Source organism: Colletes latitarsis, chromosome 2 (genome assembly GCF_051014445.1).
Source record: "Colletes latitarsis isolate SP2378_abdomen chromosome 2, iyColLati1, whole genome shotgun sequence".
NCBI lineage: Eukaryota > Metazoa > Arthropoda > Insecta > Hymenoptera > Colletidae > Colletes > Colletes latitarsis.
The window spans coordinates 19,966,393-19,982,493 of NC_135135.1; the positions used below are offsets into that span (position 1 = coordinate 19,966,393).

Sequence of the window (16,101 nt, forward strand, 5' to 3'; positions counted from 1 at the left end):
TGTTGGCAGAGGCCAGCTTAGGTCTGGAGATGCTGGCAGAGGTCAGCAGAGGGTGGCAGTAGCCAGTAGTAATCGTTGTACGTTGCCAGAAATATAAGTGGTGGTCGGCAGTGGTCATCAGCGATCAGCAGAGGCCAACGGAGTCCAGCAGAGGCATGCAGAGGCAATTAGAGTCCAGCAGGGGCAAGCAGTAACAAGTAGTAATCGTTATACGTTGTCGGAAGCATCAGGGGTGGTCAGCTGTGGTCAGCAGAGGCTAGCAGTGGCAAGCAGTGGCAAGCAGAGTCCAGCAGGGGCAGACAGTAGCAAGTTGTAATCGTTATACGTTGTCAGAAGTATCAAGAGTGGTCAGTAGTAATCGTTATACGTTGTCAGAAATATAAGTGATGGTCAGCAGAGGCCAGCAGAGGCTGGCAGTATCCAGTCGTAATCGTTACACGTTGTCAGAAGTATCTGGAGTGGTCAGTAGCGGTTAACAGATGCCAGTGGAGGCCAGCAGAGACAAGCAGAGGTCTGTAGATGCATGTAGAGACCAGCAGAAGTTTAGTTATCTCAAAACATATCGAGGGAAATCATTATTAATTAATGTCTGCCACAATTGATCCTTCTGTCTTGTTCATATTATAAAAATAAGAACACATCTTATTGAAAAATGCTATAGCGTGCACGATACTACAAAGAGTGGACTCTCATTTTAATTTATTAATTTTCAATCTTAAAGTATTTTGATTTCGAAAAATCGTATTAATAATATACATATGTACGCTCATGCATAGGAATAATACAAAAATAATTCCTCTTTTTCAATACTTGAAATATGAATAGGGAGTTTTAAAACATGTATATTCCGTAAAATAAATTTTACAATTTGCTTATGTAAGCCTACATAGGTCTCAAAGTAAAAATGCCCGAGCAGTCGAGATTCCAAATCGTATGCCACTGACGTGAGTTCGGATTTCAGTTGTTCAAGAGCGAGAAGGCAAATGTGAGCCTTTCTCTCTCGACTCCCACGAGGCGGTCCGAAGTTACTTCGGGCAGCTTCGGGGAATCGAGAAAGAGAGCATGCGTCAGTTTGCCTTTGTCGACTCCCCGAAACTCCACGAGCTCACGTATGTACGTGTGATCATGTGTGAGTAGTGCACCGGGTGCTGAATCTGGCATCTCTGGCTGCGAGCCACCGAGCCCACGTACGCGTCTCGATTTTCTTTCTTTTCCCTCGTGGTTGGGCTGTACGACAAAGGATGGATGCACTTTCGTTTTGTCATCGCGCGATCCCGGCCGATCGCCGGAAGTACGGAATGTTAATTGTGACGCCGCGTTAATATTTATGCTAATCGAACGCGTACAGTCGGCCGAAAAAGTCTCGTAACGTCTCCTTTGGAACTTGCTCAGAGTTGCGTAACGTCGAGCCAGAGGACAGGTAACAAATAATAAATAGTTTGTTAAAGAAAAGAGAAATAACAGCACGTCGTGGTGGTCACCGGTGACCGGCGCTTCGAGCTTACAACGCGTTGCAATATTGTTTACAATGGAAAAACACAAGTCTGAACTCACTGTCTTTATCCCCTTTTTTCGAGTTCCCAAATATTTTCCGTGGACGGCATTCGGTGGCCCCCGGGGTTCCACAAATCTGTTAAAAAAGTGAACGTCGAACATCGAAGCGAGGTTAAGTCAACAGGACTCTCTAATGGTCTTTTTAAATAACGCGGAATATTTCTTCCCTTCCAAACATTCCTTTCGAGCCTTTGGAATCTCCTTCGATGTTTTCTCTTCGCGAATTTTCCATAGTGTGCGTGTGAATTGGTTAAAAGCGGCGATGCATGCTCGCAATCGGGACCAAGGATCGGTGGGAGACACGCGCGTCGAAGTGCACTGCACGCCAGGCAGAACATTAAATTATACTTTTATTATATTCATAAAAATTAAAATGTACACACCTTATTTTTAAAGTCATACTCGTATTAGCTTCTATGCAAGTATCGCAGTATGTATAATATTTAACAATAGAGGTATAGGTACTCTCGAGACGAGACGAGCTTACGAAACGAATACATGAATTTTTCCTTTGGGGTGATACGGTATTTAGCTTACTTCCGACAATTAATATTAACGTTATTGACTGCTTACAAAATAATACTATTACACGGTAATTCATCTCTCGGTTTTACGACACAGTTCCGGCGTACTTCGTTTAATAATTATCATTTCGGCCCATTCGGTATGGCCTGACGAGATCGGAAAGAAAGAAAATGGCCGCGGGCGCTGCACTTATCGCGTTTCTCTACGAATATCTGCTACAAAGGAAACGAAAAAGATGATTAGACTCCTTCGATAGAAGTTACGTGGAATATACTCCCTACCCTATATTTTATCATATTTTTTGTATATATTTTCTGTATTTTTTTTCCTTACTTATCTCTCTTTGCCGCCTAAAGCACGTCGTGCCGCTAGTGCGCACGTCCGCGATCGGTTGCGCATGCGTCCGTACCGTGCGTGTAAAACGTTCGTTAAAAAGACTGTTTTGCTCGAAAGATGTCGCGATAAAGGAAAATCACGTCGAAGCTGTCGCAACGAAACCTGCCTGTTGAAACGTTCGGAGAAAAACAGGGGGGACGAGTGTCCAAAAAAGTACGTCGAAAAAGTCTGTTTGGTCGCGATTATTTCCACGCTTCGTTAAAAAGACATGACGGCCCGTGGACGCGGCGAGTGTTTTCAACGAGCGACGGCGCGATCGTTTTTCTTCCGTTTCCTTTTTCGTAGCAGCGGCACGTTCGATCCCCGTGTGTGTGTGTGTGAGAGAGAGAGAGAGAGAGATAGAGAGAGATAAAACGACCACACCGTGCCGAAGCGTTCACCGTAAAACGTGCACAAACAGTAGCACCAGCGCGCGAAAAAGGTACGACGCTAACTCGTTTGCTAGCTAATTTTTTTGTCGACTACGCTTCTAGTGGAATTTCAATTTCCGTCTAGACGACGGTCGCCGTTAATCGTTCTACGCGTAACACGAAATAAATGTCGCCTAAGCGCCTCTGATCTATCTTACTTTATTATACACTCCCGACACGATCACCGTTTCGATCGCGCTCGATGGAAGCTGTTCGATTCAACGCCTGCGCTACTGTGGTCGGTTCTCGAATTCATGGCACAGTTAAAACGTACAGACGAAGAACATATGCCCGTTCGATGTACAGTTTTTTATTGAGGTTAGGATTCTAACGTTTGATCGATAGTATCGTCGATTCAGTTTTCTTTTTTGGCGGTTGGTAATTTCACCCGCGAATATGGCGGGAAAGTTTTGGCGGTTCGTCGTTAGCTTCCGTTTACGATCGCGATCGAAACAATGCGTCGCTACAATGCCGGGACGATACAAGTTCGATCGCCTGGCATTTCCGACTATTCTCTGCGGGATTTCGATGGCTCTGCCACGTAAGTTTCATCTTTAATCGCCTCTGTGAATACGTGCAACCGCCATGTTTGATTACTTTCGTGAATAAATTCAAACATTTCTGTTCGAAGATTGTTATAATCGATTGGTTGAGTAGCTTTTAACTGACCAACCCTGTTGGTCGTGGGGCGAATTGACCGGGGAACGGTTAAAAGAGCAACGAATGGGTATTTGCGCAGATCGCGGCGATTAAAGTGAAAACATCGGTAAATGCGATCACGCGATCCCTGCGACGGTGCAGCGTAATAGGAAAACATCCCGCGAAACGTCCTTGCATCGTCCCGTAGTCTTACGTAAGACAACATCCGAATAGATATCAGTTTGAATGGGAAACTGACTCTAAACACGTTTTCTGCCTTTAATCACGCGATGCAAAAATAGGCTTTCCTATTTCCGGTCACCTAGTACCGGAGCGAGTGACACAGCGATTCTACGGATCTACAGAGAATTCCCAAAGTCCTTACAATCTAGTATCAATCGTTTTCTTACTAATTTCTCTTCTTTTTCTGTTCATCCATAGAGGTGTTCTACATTATTACAGCGCGAATTCTCCGATCGATCGAAACGAACGTAACCCCCCGACACACTCTCGCTAGCTTTCTTTCGTTATTCCTTTAATCTCTCGACCGCCAGCGATCAATCAGAATCAAGTGTAATCTGCAAACGATACTAATCACGACGACAATGCTTTCTTAACACTGACTACGACGTCACATATACAAAGTGTTCGGAAACCGTGGGAAAAATTTTGATGAGGGATTCTAGAGGCCAAAATGAGACGAAAATCAAGAATATCAATTTGCTGATGGAGGCTTTGTTAAAAAGTTATTGACGTTTAAAGTTCCGTCAGTAATGAATTTTTTTCTAGAACGTGGGTAGGATTTCGGGGGTAAGTTTATTCATCAAAAATTATTGTAATTGACCCCCGCAACTGAAAATAATTTTTTCAGAATGATTTGAAATTTTTTGATTTCGTCTAAAAATTTAGGCACCTTCTCGAATTTTTTTCTCGAAACTCAGTAGGATTTCGGGGATATGTCTATTCATCAAAAATTATTGTAATTGACCCCTGCAACCGAAAATAATTTTTTCAGAATGATTTGAAATTTTTTGATTTCGTCGAAAAATTTAGGCATCTACCCTTGTCGATTTTTCTTAAATATTCGTTTTTCATTTTTAGTAATTTTATTTGGCGTCCTACAGAAAAGTTGTGTAATACTTTTTTGTAGGTACCCATGAGCTCTACTTCAGAAAAAAGTTTCATTGAAATATATTCACTATTGTAGGAGATATAGTCGTTTGAAAATTGAACCATTTTTATGGGGTTTTTCTCATTTTTCGGGGTCAAGGATCAACTTTTCGAATATTTTTACGATTTCTACATATTCTACACTAAAATACGCGTAGTTTGCTTTTTTGAACATTAAAATCGTCCAATCCGTTCAGAAGTTATGATGTTTTAAAGATTTGCATGAAAATTCGGGCAGACATTTCTAGTCAGAAATTATATTTTTGGTAAGGAATTTTTTTCTCGAAAATGGTTAGGATTTCGTAGGTATGTCTATTGACCAAAAATGATTGTAATTGACCCCCGTAACTGAAAATAATTTTTCCAAAACTATTTGAAAATTTTTTTGTTTCGTCGAAAAAGGCGCCAAATTAGATTTTCGGTAAGGAATTTTTTTCTCGAAAATGCGTAGGATTTCGGGGGTATGTCTATTCACAAAAAAAGATTGAAATTAACCCCTGCAAGCGGAAATAATTTTTTTAGAACGATTTGAAAAATTTTTTTTTCGTCGAAAAATTTCACATTCTCGAATTTTTTTCTAGAAAGTGGGTAGGATTTCGGGGATATGTGTATTCACCAAAAATGATTGCAATTGACCCCTGCAACCGAAAATAATTTTTCCAGCACGATTTGAAATTTTTGAATTTAATTGTTAATAACTTTTTAACGAAGCCTCCATCAACAAACTGGTATTCTTGATTTTCGTCTTATTTTGGTCTCTAGAATCCTCCATTAAAATTTTTCCCAGAACTATCCAAACACCCTGTGTAGGGGTGACAGGATTTAATGATACTAGAAAAATGAATTCTCAATTTAAGACGTCGAGTGAAATAAATTTGTATAGAATTCGTGAATTTCAACAAGGTTACGAGAATAAGCACCGAAACAAATTTGAGGTTATGTTGCTTATAATGGTCTGCAATCAAAATCTCACTTCTGCAGAATATTATACGGTTTTGATCTGGCAGCGAACGTGTTAAATAATAACTACTCTTGCGTAAATTACGTCGAATATGGATTCGTTGATTCTAGTGTACAATGTGTCGGTGCTCCAGCGCCATTACTAGTACTTTGGTACTCTGATATCACTAGGTTTACGGATTCTCGTTTTTATTATAATTCGCTACGTTGACAGTTGCATTAAAATGCAGTGTTTCTTTTAATCAGAGTATACATCCATATCATTACATCAATTCAACATAAATTGCTAACAAATAATATTTATGAGTCCTATAACGTTAAGTTTAGAATCTGAAGACGCGTACCGTAAACCTAGTGATATACCGAGTGCCTAGCTATGCCAAATACCAATATTTAAGGCGGTCGTTATACCGAATATATCAGTTACGAGGTGAAATATTTCGCGTGGAATCTCGTCGAAAGCCCACGGACTCTTCCGATCGTTTCAGTGTCTCGTCGTCGAATACGCCGTTCCTCGGATCGGAGAATCGAGAAAGGTACAATGAACGAAAGTTGCACGGTCAACAATTCGATTTGGTCGCACCAAGTTCGACGTACAAATTGATTCGATCGCAAATGTACAATATGTCGGCCTCGGTATCGTTCGATACAGTAACAACAAATGGTAGGGATGACGGTTACAGGGACGGGTCACGGGGGGGAAGAGGGAACCCGGGGGAAGAGAGGGGGGGGGGAACCAAGTCGTTGAAGCTGGTGCACATCATACTAGTTTTTCTTACATACTGTGTCGATAAACGTCTAAGTACCAGTGTGATCGATGGTTTCCTTTGCGCATCATACCGATTTTGTCTTTTGTTACTTGCTCTTTTTTTTTTTTCTTTACATTACATTAAAATATAACACCAATATCTCGACTTGCTTACGTTATACATATACATATGTGAGTTTTTTTTTTTTTTTTTTTTTAATTTTTAATGTATTTAGCGATGATCGTTCGAACAGTCTCTCACCGTCAAGCGTTTAGAAGAGTTCCGAATTCAATATTACGTGCTCGCGATTCTCATTAATTGACGACACTGGGAAACTGCAGGCTCTGCGGATATGGCGTTCGAGAGTCTCCAAGGAGAATGAACGAGAACGGAACGTCGTTGATCGAGTATTGGGCTCGTAACGCAAGTAATATGTCTGTTTGTAAATGCTCTTACTCGCTACGATGCGTTCCATTAGATTCTTTCAACATCGAAACACCAAACACTGATTAACATCGATTAACACTGGTTCTATAATTGTTTTTTTTTAGAACAATGCTCAAATTTATCTTCCATCGATTACCATTTAAACGACTTTTTATATATTCTTTTCCCCGATCAAGAAGCCACAGAATTTTTATTTCGGTACAGGATTTAGAAGTCTAGAAACACTATACACGGAACTCGAAAGGTGAACTTATGTCTGAATGCAAAAGTAGCAGATATAGTTTACGTTACGATCCGATACTCGATACACTGTAACGATTCCTGAATAAATTTGCATTAGTCGTTCTAGTACGTTCGCAATTTGGTGGAATATGTAACTGAATATGAAACAATTTGTGAAATTGAACCCTCGGTTATCTTTTGGTCGCTACACTCGAACACTTCTAGTGCACAAAGTCTCCTCGAGCTAGTCGATGCGGACAATTGGGTCTGTGAAGTTGTTACCAGACGAAGGGTACAGCGAGTCAGGTCAGCAGACGCTTGCAATCAAAAATTTACAGGCTCAAGATATGTAAATTGAAATGAAATGAATTCTTTACTATTGAAACAAACAGCTAGCCTTCAGTTGTGCATTTTATCTAATTTGTACAATTGAAAAGAAAGATGAAGTAGCAACATAGAGAGTAACTGTGTAAAATAATCTTTGAATCTTAGAAGAAACTTCGTCGAAGAAGTATTGAATTTCCATAAAACGAGTTCATTAAATTGAAGTCTAAGACGTATAATTAATATTGTAATTGCAAGGTGTTCTGTACTAAGACACTGGATAATAAGACACACATTACTTACAGAAAGACTTACAGGCACAAGATACGTAAATTGAAATAAAATGAATTCTTTACTATTGAAACAAACAGCTAGCCTTCAGTTGTGCATTTTATCTAATGTGTACAATTGAAAAGAGAGATGAAGTAACAACAAAGAGAGTAACTGTGTAAAATAATCTTTGAGTCTTACAAGGAACCTTGTCGAAGAAGTATTGAATTTCCATAAAACGAGTTCATTAAATTGAAGTCTAAGACGTATAATTAATATTGTAATTGCAAGGTGCTCTGTATTAAGACATTGGACAATAAGACACACATTACTTACAGGCTCAAGATACGTAAATTGAAATAAAATGAATTCTTTAATATTGAAACCAATAGCTAAGCTTCAGTCGTACACTTGAAAACAGAGATGAAGTAGCAACATAGAGAGTAACTGTGTAAAATAATCTTTGACTCTTACAAGGAACCTTGTCAAAGAAGTATTGAATTTCCATAAAACGAGTTCATTAAATTGAAGTCTAAGACGTATAATTAATATTGTAATTGCAAGGTGCTCTGTACTAAGACATTGGACAATAAGACACACATTACTTACAGGATCAAGATACGTAAATTGAAATAAAATGAATTCTTTACTATTGAAACCAACAGCTAAGCTTCAGTCGTATACTTGAAAAGAGAGATGAAGTAACAACATAGAGAGTAACTGTGTAAAATAATCTTTGAATCTTAGAAGAAACTTCGTCGAAGAAGTATTGAATTTCCATAAAACGAGTTCATTAAATTGAAGTCTAAGACGTATAATTAATATTGTAATTGCAAGGTGCTCTGTACTAAGACATTGGACAATAAGACACACATTACTTACAGGCTCAAGATACGTAAATTGAAATAAAATTGATTCTTTACTACTGAAACAAACAGCTAGCCTTCAGTCGTATACTTGAAAACAGAGATGAAGTAGCAACATAGAGAGTAACTGTGTAAAATAATCTTTGAATCTTAGAAGAAACTTCGTCGAAGAAGTATTGAATTTCCATAAAACGAGTTCATTAAATTGAAGTCTAAGACGTATAATTAATATTGTAATTGCAAGGTGCTCTGTACTAAGACACTGGGTAATAAGATACACATTTACGATACTACGTATTATCTCATAACAAGTATTCTACACATCGTACAATTTGTTTCTTTCAATAGAATCCTGATAACTTTACATATCCTGTTCAATGTAATTGCAAGCGTTCGAATGCTTTCCAGACTCGCTGTACAGTCTCATGAAACTGAACCTTAATTGAATACACGTTTTTACAAAGGATCTTACAATTCAGAATAACCGTAGCGATCTCGAGGTTTGTCAGGTGTACAATAATCGCGGCGCATGGGTCGGCAGCAGTGCAGGAGGATAAAAAACGAGGGGAGCAGCGTAAAAGACAGCAAAAGATTCGTTTCACAGCCTCAGTTAGGAGAATCGATTAAGATTTACAGAGCGTTTTTCACTTGTTCGTTACTCTCAAAGAATGGACCCGTGCGACCCCCTTTTTTTTCTTTTTTTTTTTCTTTTTTTTTTCTTTTGGAACTTAGACCGTGTCCGCTGCAGCAATTACGAATAATGTTAAACTCGGAAGTCTTCCAGAGACATTCGTAAAACCGATTGGTCGAAAATATTATTTCTAGAATCCGTTAGGGTACAAAGTATAGTTGTGAACGATTATCATTAGATAATTATAACGATAAAAATGGACATTGTCTTATCGTGGGATGGAATAGGCTGTGTAAGCTCCGTCAATGCTAGATGCTCCGTTGCAGTTTCAGAAAAAGGGAACGAGAACCAAAGAAACGCAGAACGAAAGTTAAAGTGTGAACGCAAGGGAACATAAACGTGTTACGAAGTGTGTAGATTCGAAGTGTTTCACGGGTCGGTGAAACGTTTGATAAAATTTAATCGTGTAATCAAAAATAAAAACGTAACGCAAAGTCTGAAACGAAGATTTTATTAACCTTTATGCCGGGCAGGCATGTAGCATCACTGTGACATCGTGAGTCTTAATTTCTTTCATCTTTAATAATCTTGATTACCAAAAATGGACAGAATACCTTCGGTCGCGACGGTTTCCTTTCGCGCGGGCGTCGATATACTTTGTTTCTTTCGTAGTTTGTCTTTTAAATTCACAAAAAGGGGGGAGGAGGGGGACCAGAAGCGGCGGGAAAACGTCGCGCCGCAGGCGGAGTTTATTATTTATATTCAATAAATATTACGTAACAGTAATACGTTCATTACTGGATAGCGTTAGTATTGTTCTAATTGGACAGAAGTTGTTGGTTGTGTTTGTAGTTCACAATTTGGGCGAATTTTTACGATTATAATCTTAATTGTTAATTGCGTCTTTTTTATTTATTTATTTATTTATTTATTTATTTATTCCGTTCCGTTTACGTTTACTTGCTTCTTCCTTCGCTTCCTCGTATATCCCGTTTTTTCGTACTCTACACAATCTATTCCGTGAGATTAAAAAAAATATGATAGTTATCGTCGTTTGATTTTGCCTTAACGAGGACGCGCGTACACGATCGATCGGTTCGCGTCTCGGAAGTTCCGTTTCCGTTTCAACGGGTGATACCACCGTTTATATACCGTGTGGGTACTTATTTTTTTTTCTCTTTATGTCCCGCGAGAAATGAAATCGATCGTCCACCCATGCTGAGCAAATCGCGTTGAAGTGTATCAAATATATATATGTATATTATATATAGTTCCTCGCGATAAGTTACGTCAGGGAAAACGCGAAACCAAATAAAAAAAAAAAAAAGAAAGAAAATGTTCTTCCGTCGTCTGTCACGAAACTCGAATCAATTATTACACCTACGCGAATTAACACAATGAAGCAAGCTCGTTTATTCGATTTTTCTACTACCTAATAAACTTACGAACCTAGTATTGCGATCCTATACCCGTGCACGTTGCATTTCGTAAAGTATTATACGTCGATGGCCGATGGTAAAAACTTCGTATCGTGCAACGTGCACGTTCAACGAACTGCCGCCGTATATAAATTAATCGGTGTTACGTTCGCGTAATAACACAATGGTGGACAGAGGATGTATGTTACAATAAAAAGGAACTTAACAGATTTCGCTAAAAAAATACAATATATGAAACAATTGTATACATATAAAATCTTTAAATAATCTACACAACGCGGTAATCGTATTTAAAGGATTTTGGGCGTTCGTCCTTCCATCGTATCGGGCACATCTCCACGATTCAAATTACCGCCGGGTAATTTTGGAGAGTGTGTGTGTGTGTGTGTGTCGTGTATTTATGTGTGTACGTGTATCGTCACCGGTAACAGTTTATAAAAATGCCAATTCTCACCCGGTGACCGGTATTTGCGTTCCGGATTTCGGTGGATGCGAATTTGGTTGCTTAAACCGCTATGGAATATCTCTTTAACTTCCGGTTACCGGGCCTCGACGCAACGAACATGCTCGGGGCACGTGGGTTCTTTTTTTTTTCTTTTTTCTTTGAGGGGGAAAAAATCATTACTCGACTTTTGTTTCGTTTTTCTTCTCCCTTTTCGACAGCCTTAGACAATGTACAATTCATTAAATCGCGAACTAAACGATGCGTCCTCTTATGTAAAAAGTAAATGGCTCATCATCCCAGTCGTAAAAGTAAAATTGTGGAATGCATAAAAATCATAAAACATCGTCGCTGACTCTCGATACATAAAGACCAACTATGTATCGACTCCTAAACTCTACTGAAATGCGAAATAGATACTATGCTTCTCGTTCAGCATGTTCTGCTCGAATCGGGAACATCCCATGCTTTGTGTGATACACATTAATGACCTAATATTTCAAGTAATATTTATAATTATTAATAATCCATAGCTGCCCTAACGTCTAAGGGACTGAAACACTGCTGCTACACATATCATAGGCATGTAGCAATTAGGATATTTAGTGGCTTATTTAGTAAAACGAAGTTACGGTGAAGCGGTTGTGATCCGTTTACTTGCCCCGCGGAGAAGATCGTGTGCCTGTTGTTGAGAGGCCTTCTCCTCGGCTCCGACTTCGGTGCAAGGAATGTAAACCCTCACCTAAAACACCGGCCATTTAGAATTAACACGCCAATGGCTCCCACCGACCCCGTTGCTTCCTAATCGGTTCTATCTGCCTTGTTTTAACCAGTTAACTGTGTCGCTCCGTGTTGAAAGTGCGAATTTCTGTGTGTCACGAAAATCGATCGACGACGAGTATAGTCGTCAAGCACAGAGTAAGTGTCGCTGTTAAAACATTGCATCAAAAAGATAGGTTTATTTTATAGAACTCGTCATGATAAAAAATCCTGGCACTTCTCCATGACGAGTATACTCGTCGAACACAGTTAACTGGTTAATAATGTCTTCCTTGCATAGTTACGATTGGAATCCAGTGACCGCTTAAGGCCACCAGAGAATGTCAAATATAGAGAAACGCAATCGAATAATAGTCGTACCTCTGCTGACGCTTCTGCGCATCGGTGCAGACTGAGGAAGAGTGAAAGTGTAGTTCCTAAGTGCTCTGCCTCGTTTGTCCTGAATTAATTTGTCCACTTTGACGAAGATTCCGCATTTCGGTCGACACGTGAAGTACCTATGGCCGTTCACAGCACCATCGTTTTTGCCTGCAACGATACATGCAGATTTAGTAGCACGTTCCACTCTCTTAACTTCGTTCACGATCTATCTAGCGGAAGGTTGATCATGCAACAGATTAAGGGGTAAAGAATGGTCGAAGGCAGAGCTTACCAGTCGGAGCGTCGAGTTCGACTCCTATCCACGTCCCAGATGCGAATTCTGTCGGGCCAACGTACGCTATGACCCCGCAGTAACTGTACGGGCGAACCATCACCGATTCACCGATTACAACCCAGTCTGGGAGTGGTGTCTCGACTCTGCTCAAGTCGTGCCTCGAACCGAAAGCCGAACTCTTGTCACTTACGTCGTCTGTCAGCGTAAAACAAAGAAAATTTAACCTCTGGTCGCTAAATAACGCAACACACGCGTGGTTAAACGGGAATAAGGATGTACCGTCGATTCGTTCCGAGGAGCTGTTGTCGCCATTTTCGTATGGCATATTGGAGTGCATCGATTGCTCCAGCCGCGCTGCAGTTTTACTCTCCGAAAGTTGTGGACGGACCATGGGGAACGAAGCCCTGTGCTGGGAACTGGTAGGCCTTCCTGTATTGGTAGAAGTTTTCCTTCGTCGCACTACCTAGATATTGCAAGAAGATACAAATCAAATTTGGACGTCTTAAATAAATTGATGAGGAATCACTCTGGGACGATCAGTTTTATTAATAGATATCTCACCTTGCCCGGCGGCAGTTTCGTGTGTACGACCGAGCTGCCCTCCAACGGACTGTCTTCCCCCGAATTCGACGTCTGACTGATCTCCATGTCGCTTTTCCTTCGATTGCTCAGAACCTGACTCGTCGAGTCTTTCTTCTGAGCCGCGTTGGAGTGTGTCGCGTTGCTGTTGGCGTCGCTGTCGCTTTTCGTCGAGGACACCGGACTATCGATGTCCGCGTCCATGTAGGCGCCTGTCTCCTCCAGGTTTTTCCTTGTACGCTCTGCCAATTAGACCACCATAACGTTCAGCTACACTAGAAACTATCGTCGTCTGCTTAACGTGACATTTAATTCTACCAACCTTCGACGCAACTGTTCCCCATCACGCTCAAGTTGTCCAACGCTGCGGCTACCTCGCCCATGTACTCCTCGGGCGTTTCCTCGACCAGAGAGCTGTCCATTCGTTCAGGCTTCTTGCTGTCCAGCAGATTCCTATACTCCAGGTCCGGTGTCTCGTCCACGCTGATGGACTTCACGGACAGGGAGTCCTCGGACGTCAAGTTGGTCGTGGACACGGCTTGGGAACCGTAACCGCTGCTGCTCATGCTTGGCGTGTTGATCTTCGTCGACTGAAGTTCGACGAGAGAATCCAGTGTGCGTGAAGAAGTTAGTGGTTTTACTGGTTTCGCCGTTGCCTGAACGTAATCGTGTGTGATATGCTTTTGATGCTTTCGGATATCGTTTCGTCTAATAAAAACATATTGCCAAGTACAGCGATGCCTTTCGGGTTTCCTATCCTAATTCCCTGTACGTTGTGAATGTCTCTTTTCAACAGCTCTTCGGAGTCTCAACCCAAAGGACATCACTGTACTTAACTGTGCAGCAACCAAAATTGTAGGGCTTTTAAAAACATCCGAAAAATTACACTAAAGCGTTCTCGCAATTTCGTTTACGCAGTGTATTACTGCCTCGTCTCTTGCATCAATTCGTCTGAGGAACATTAAGCCACTATGTAGGTTGAAGAGTCCAGGGAAGTACGTAGAAACGAAGTCTCACCGAAACCTCTTTATATGAAACCTGGTGGTCCCGATTTGATTGCAAGAAGAGAGGCAGTATCGTAACACGACTATAGAACGTGTACTACCTGATAGGCTTCGTATTCCGAGTAGTAATCGGCGTCGCTCTTCTCTTCATCCTCGTCGTTGATCGGCGTGGGCAGCTGATTCCCCACGTTCGACGTTTCCTCGTGCAGAGTAGTCATTCTCAGACCCAGTTTGGTACCGACGATGTTCGGGGACGCTAAAATCGAACAGTGTAGCGTTAGAGGGACGAGTCGTGACTGTAATGTGTTATAAAAAAAAAAAAGAAAAAACGTGACAGCTTATGGAATATCAGGGCCGATCTGGCCACTATAAAGTGTCAATTAACGCCTGTCCCTTGGTTATAGTCGCGTTTTTCTCTTCGTGGGTTTCGACATACATTCAGTGTAGCCAGGTTAATGAGTCGATTACACTAATGGTGCCAGGTCGGTTCTGATACAGATTCGTGATTATACAAAATATCGAACAAAGGAGGACCCATGCTGTTCCTAAGAACGAAAACGGATAAAGTATATATTCCACGTATTCGACTGTCTATCCCCGGTAATTGTTACATTTCCAATCGACGATATTTCTGATGCTGATCGATGATTCCTCGGACTCGTTAACATTTTCAGAGCGGATAGAATGTAATTTCTATGTGTAATAATGATGTGTCTAGTTAAGGTTTCGCCTTGATCGGTATGCGAGCCAAGAATGTTGTAATATAAACGTTAGGGTTAGAAGAGGAAGCGCATACGTGGAATATAAGGGCAGCCTGAAGTAAACACAAAACAGAGCTGAAAAGGTACAAATCATTTTAAGCAATAAAAAACACTGAACATTTATGGAACTACGCACTGCACCTTGGGCAGAGCAAGGCTGCAATTCCAGAACGACAGTACACTACGATGTCTCGACACAAAGAACGGTAAAACGTAAAAGTAAACCAATAGAAAACGTTACTTAACAGAATTAAATTACGGTATCGACAATATCTAGAACTTATACTACGTAATGGTCGAACTAAGGAGTAAGGAAACCAAAGAGTCTACTAATCACTACGAGAATGATCGAACGTGCTCTTTCAAACTTTGCCAGAAGTTTACTTAAAAATCCGTTGCTCGTTCACTCGCAAGATTCCTACTCACTGTGCTAATTAAGCAATGTACGATTGTCTCGACGGACGAGTACGGAGCTCGTTGATGTAGCATACTATGGGAACAAGAAGCGAATCTTGTCGAACGAGTGAACGGTTTGACATTTAATCGTTTTTGGTAAAATACCGCAACGCGTTCGTCCCAGCGGGGAAACGAAGTTTGAAAGAGCGGTCAACAGCGAGTGTCACCTACACTTGGCAGAGGTGGATTGTTGCAGACGTGTCAATGAGTTGAGATTCAGGTTGAGATTCAGGAAAGTTGGTCTCGCTGAAAGGAGATAGACGCACTGATTACAACGGCACTCTTTGTCTCGTTCTTTTCTAAACACTACGTTTTCTTCTCCTCTGAATGGCGAGCCATAAGTGAACATATCTCTTTACAGGCCGTTTACAGGCTTATACAGTCATTAATCATGCCTGCGGGCAAGAGAACACTGGATAGTGAGACATACCAGACGAATGTACACTTGCATGTCGTGTCAAGACTCGAAGATCGAGAAACATTCATTACACGGTACGAATCGCGCGAACAATGTACAGGTAAAAATTCTCATACAGAAACACAGCGCCAATCAACGCGTAATTTTCGTTTTTATTTCCAATAACTGTTAGAACGGACTGCACTTTTCACGGGTTGAAATGTAACTCGCCATTTGAACGCAAATCCAAAATGCACAGATAACAAATTCCAACAATAAACAAGAACCTTCCAATGAAAATATAGTCCATCGAGACAAATTAAATACGTTTAACGAAGCAACGTGCATCGTGAATTTGTCATAAATATAGTAACAAGAATTGTTAGTTTAAAGTCAACGTTTTCGGTGTTTTCCAATAGTTTGCT

General features: G+C 40.7%; 1 protein-coding gene across 7 annotated transcripts in view; it reads right to left on the reverse strand.

Annotated features, from left to right (window-relative positions):
- Window positions 1–1,886: 1,886 nt before the first annotated feature.
- The window catches only part of LOC143351799 (kinesin-like protein KIF13A), a 132,791-nt gene continuing 118,576 nt past the window's right edge, over window positions 1,887–16,101 (reverse strand). For 5 of the 7 annotated variants that reach the window (XM_076783745.1, XM_076783743.1, XM_076783744.1 and 2 more), the window contains exons 22-29: window positions 15,451–15,525; window positions 14,164–14,318; window positions 13,381–13,714; window positions 13,041–13,300; window positions 12,759–12,942; window positions 12,477–12,674; window positions 12,185–12,352; window positions 1,887–11,786 (exon numbers count right to left, since the gene is read on the reverse strand). In XM_076783745.1, the coding sequence (XP_076639860.1) occupies window positions 11,698–11,786; window positions 12,185–12,352; window positions 12,477–12,674; window positions 12,759–12,942; window positions 13,041–13,300; window positions 13,381–13,714; window positions 14,164–14,318; window positions 15,451–15,525 (1,463 nt within the window). In that variant the 3' untranslated portion in view covers window positions 1,887–11,697. The remainder of the gene's footprint in view (window positions 11,787–12,184; window positions 12,353–12,476; window positions 12,675–12,758; window positions 12,943–13,040; window positions 13,301–13,380; window positions 13,715–14,163; window positions 14,319–15,450; window positions 15,526–16,101) is intronic. The other 2 variants (XM_076783748.1, XM_076783749.1) reach the window with 1 other exon arrangement.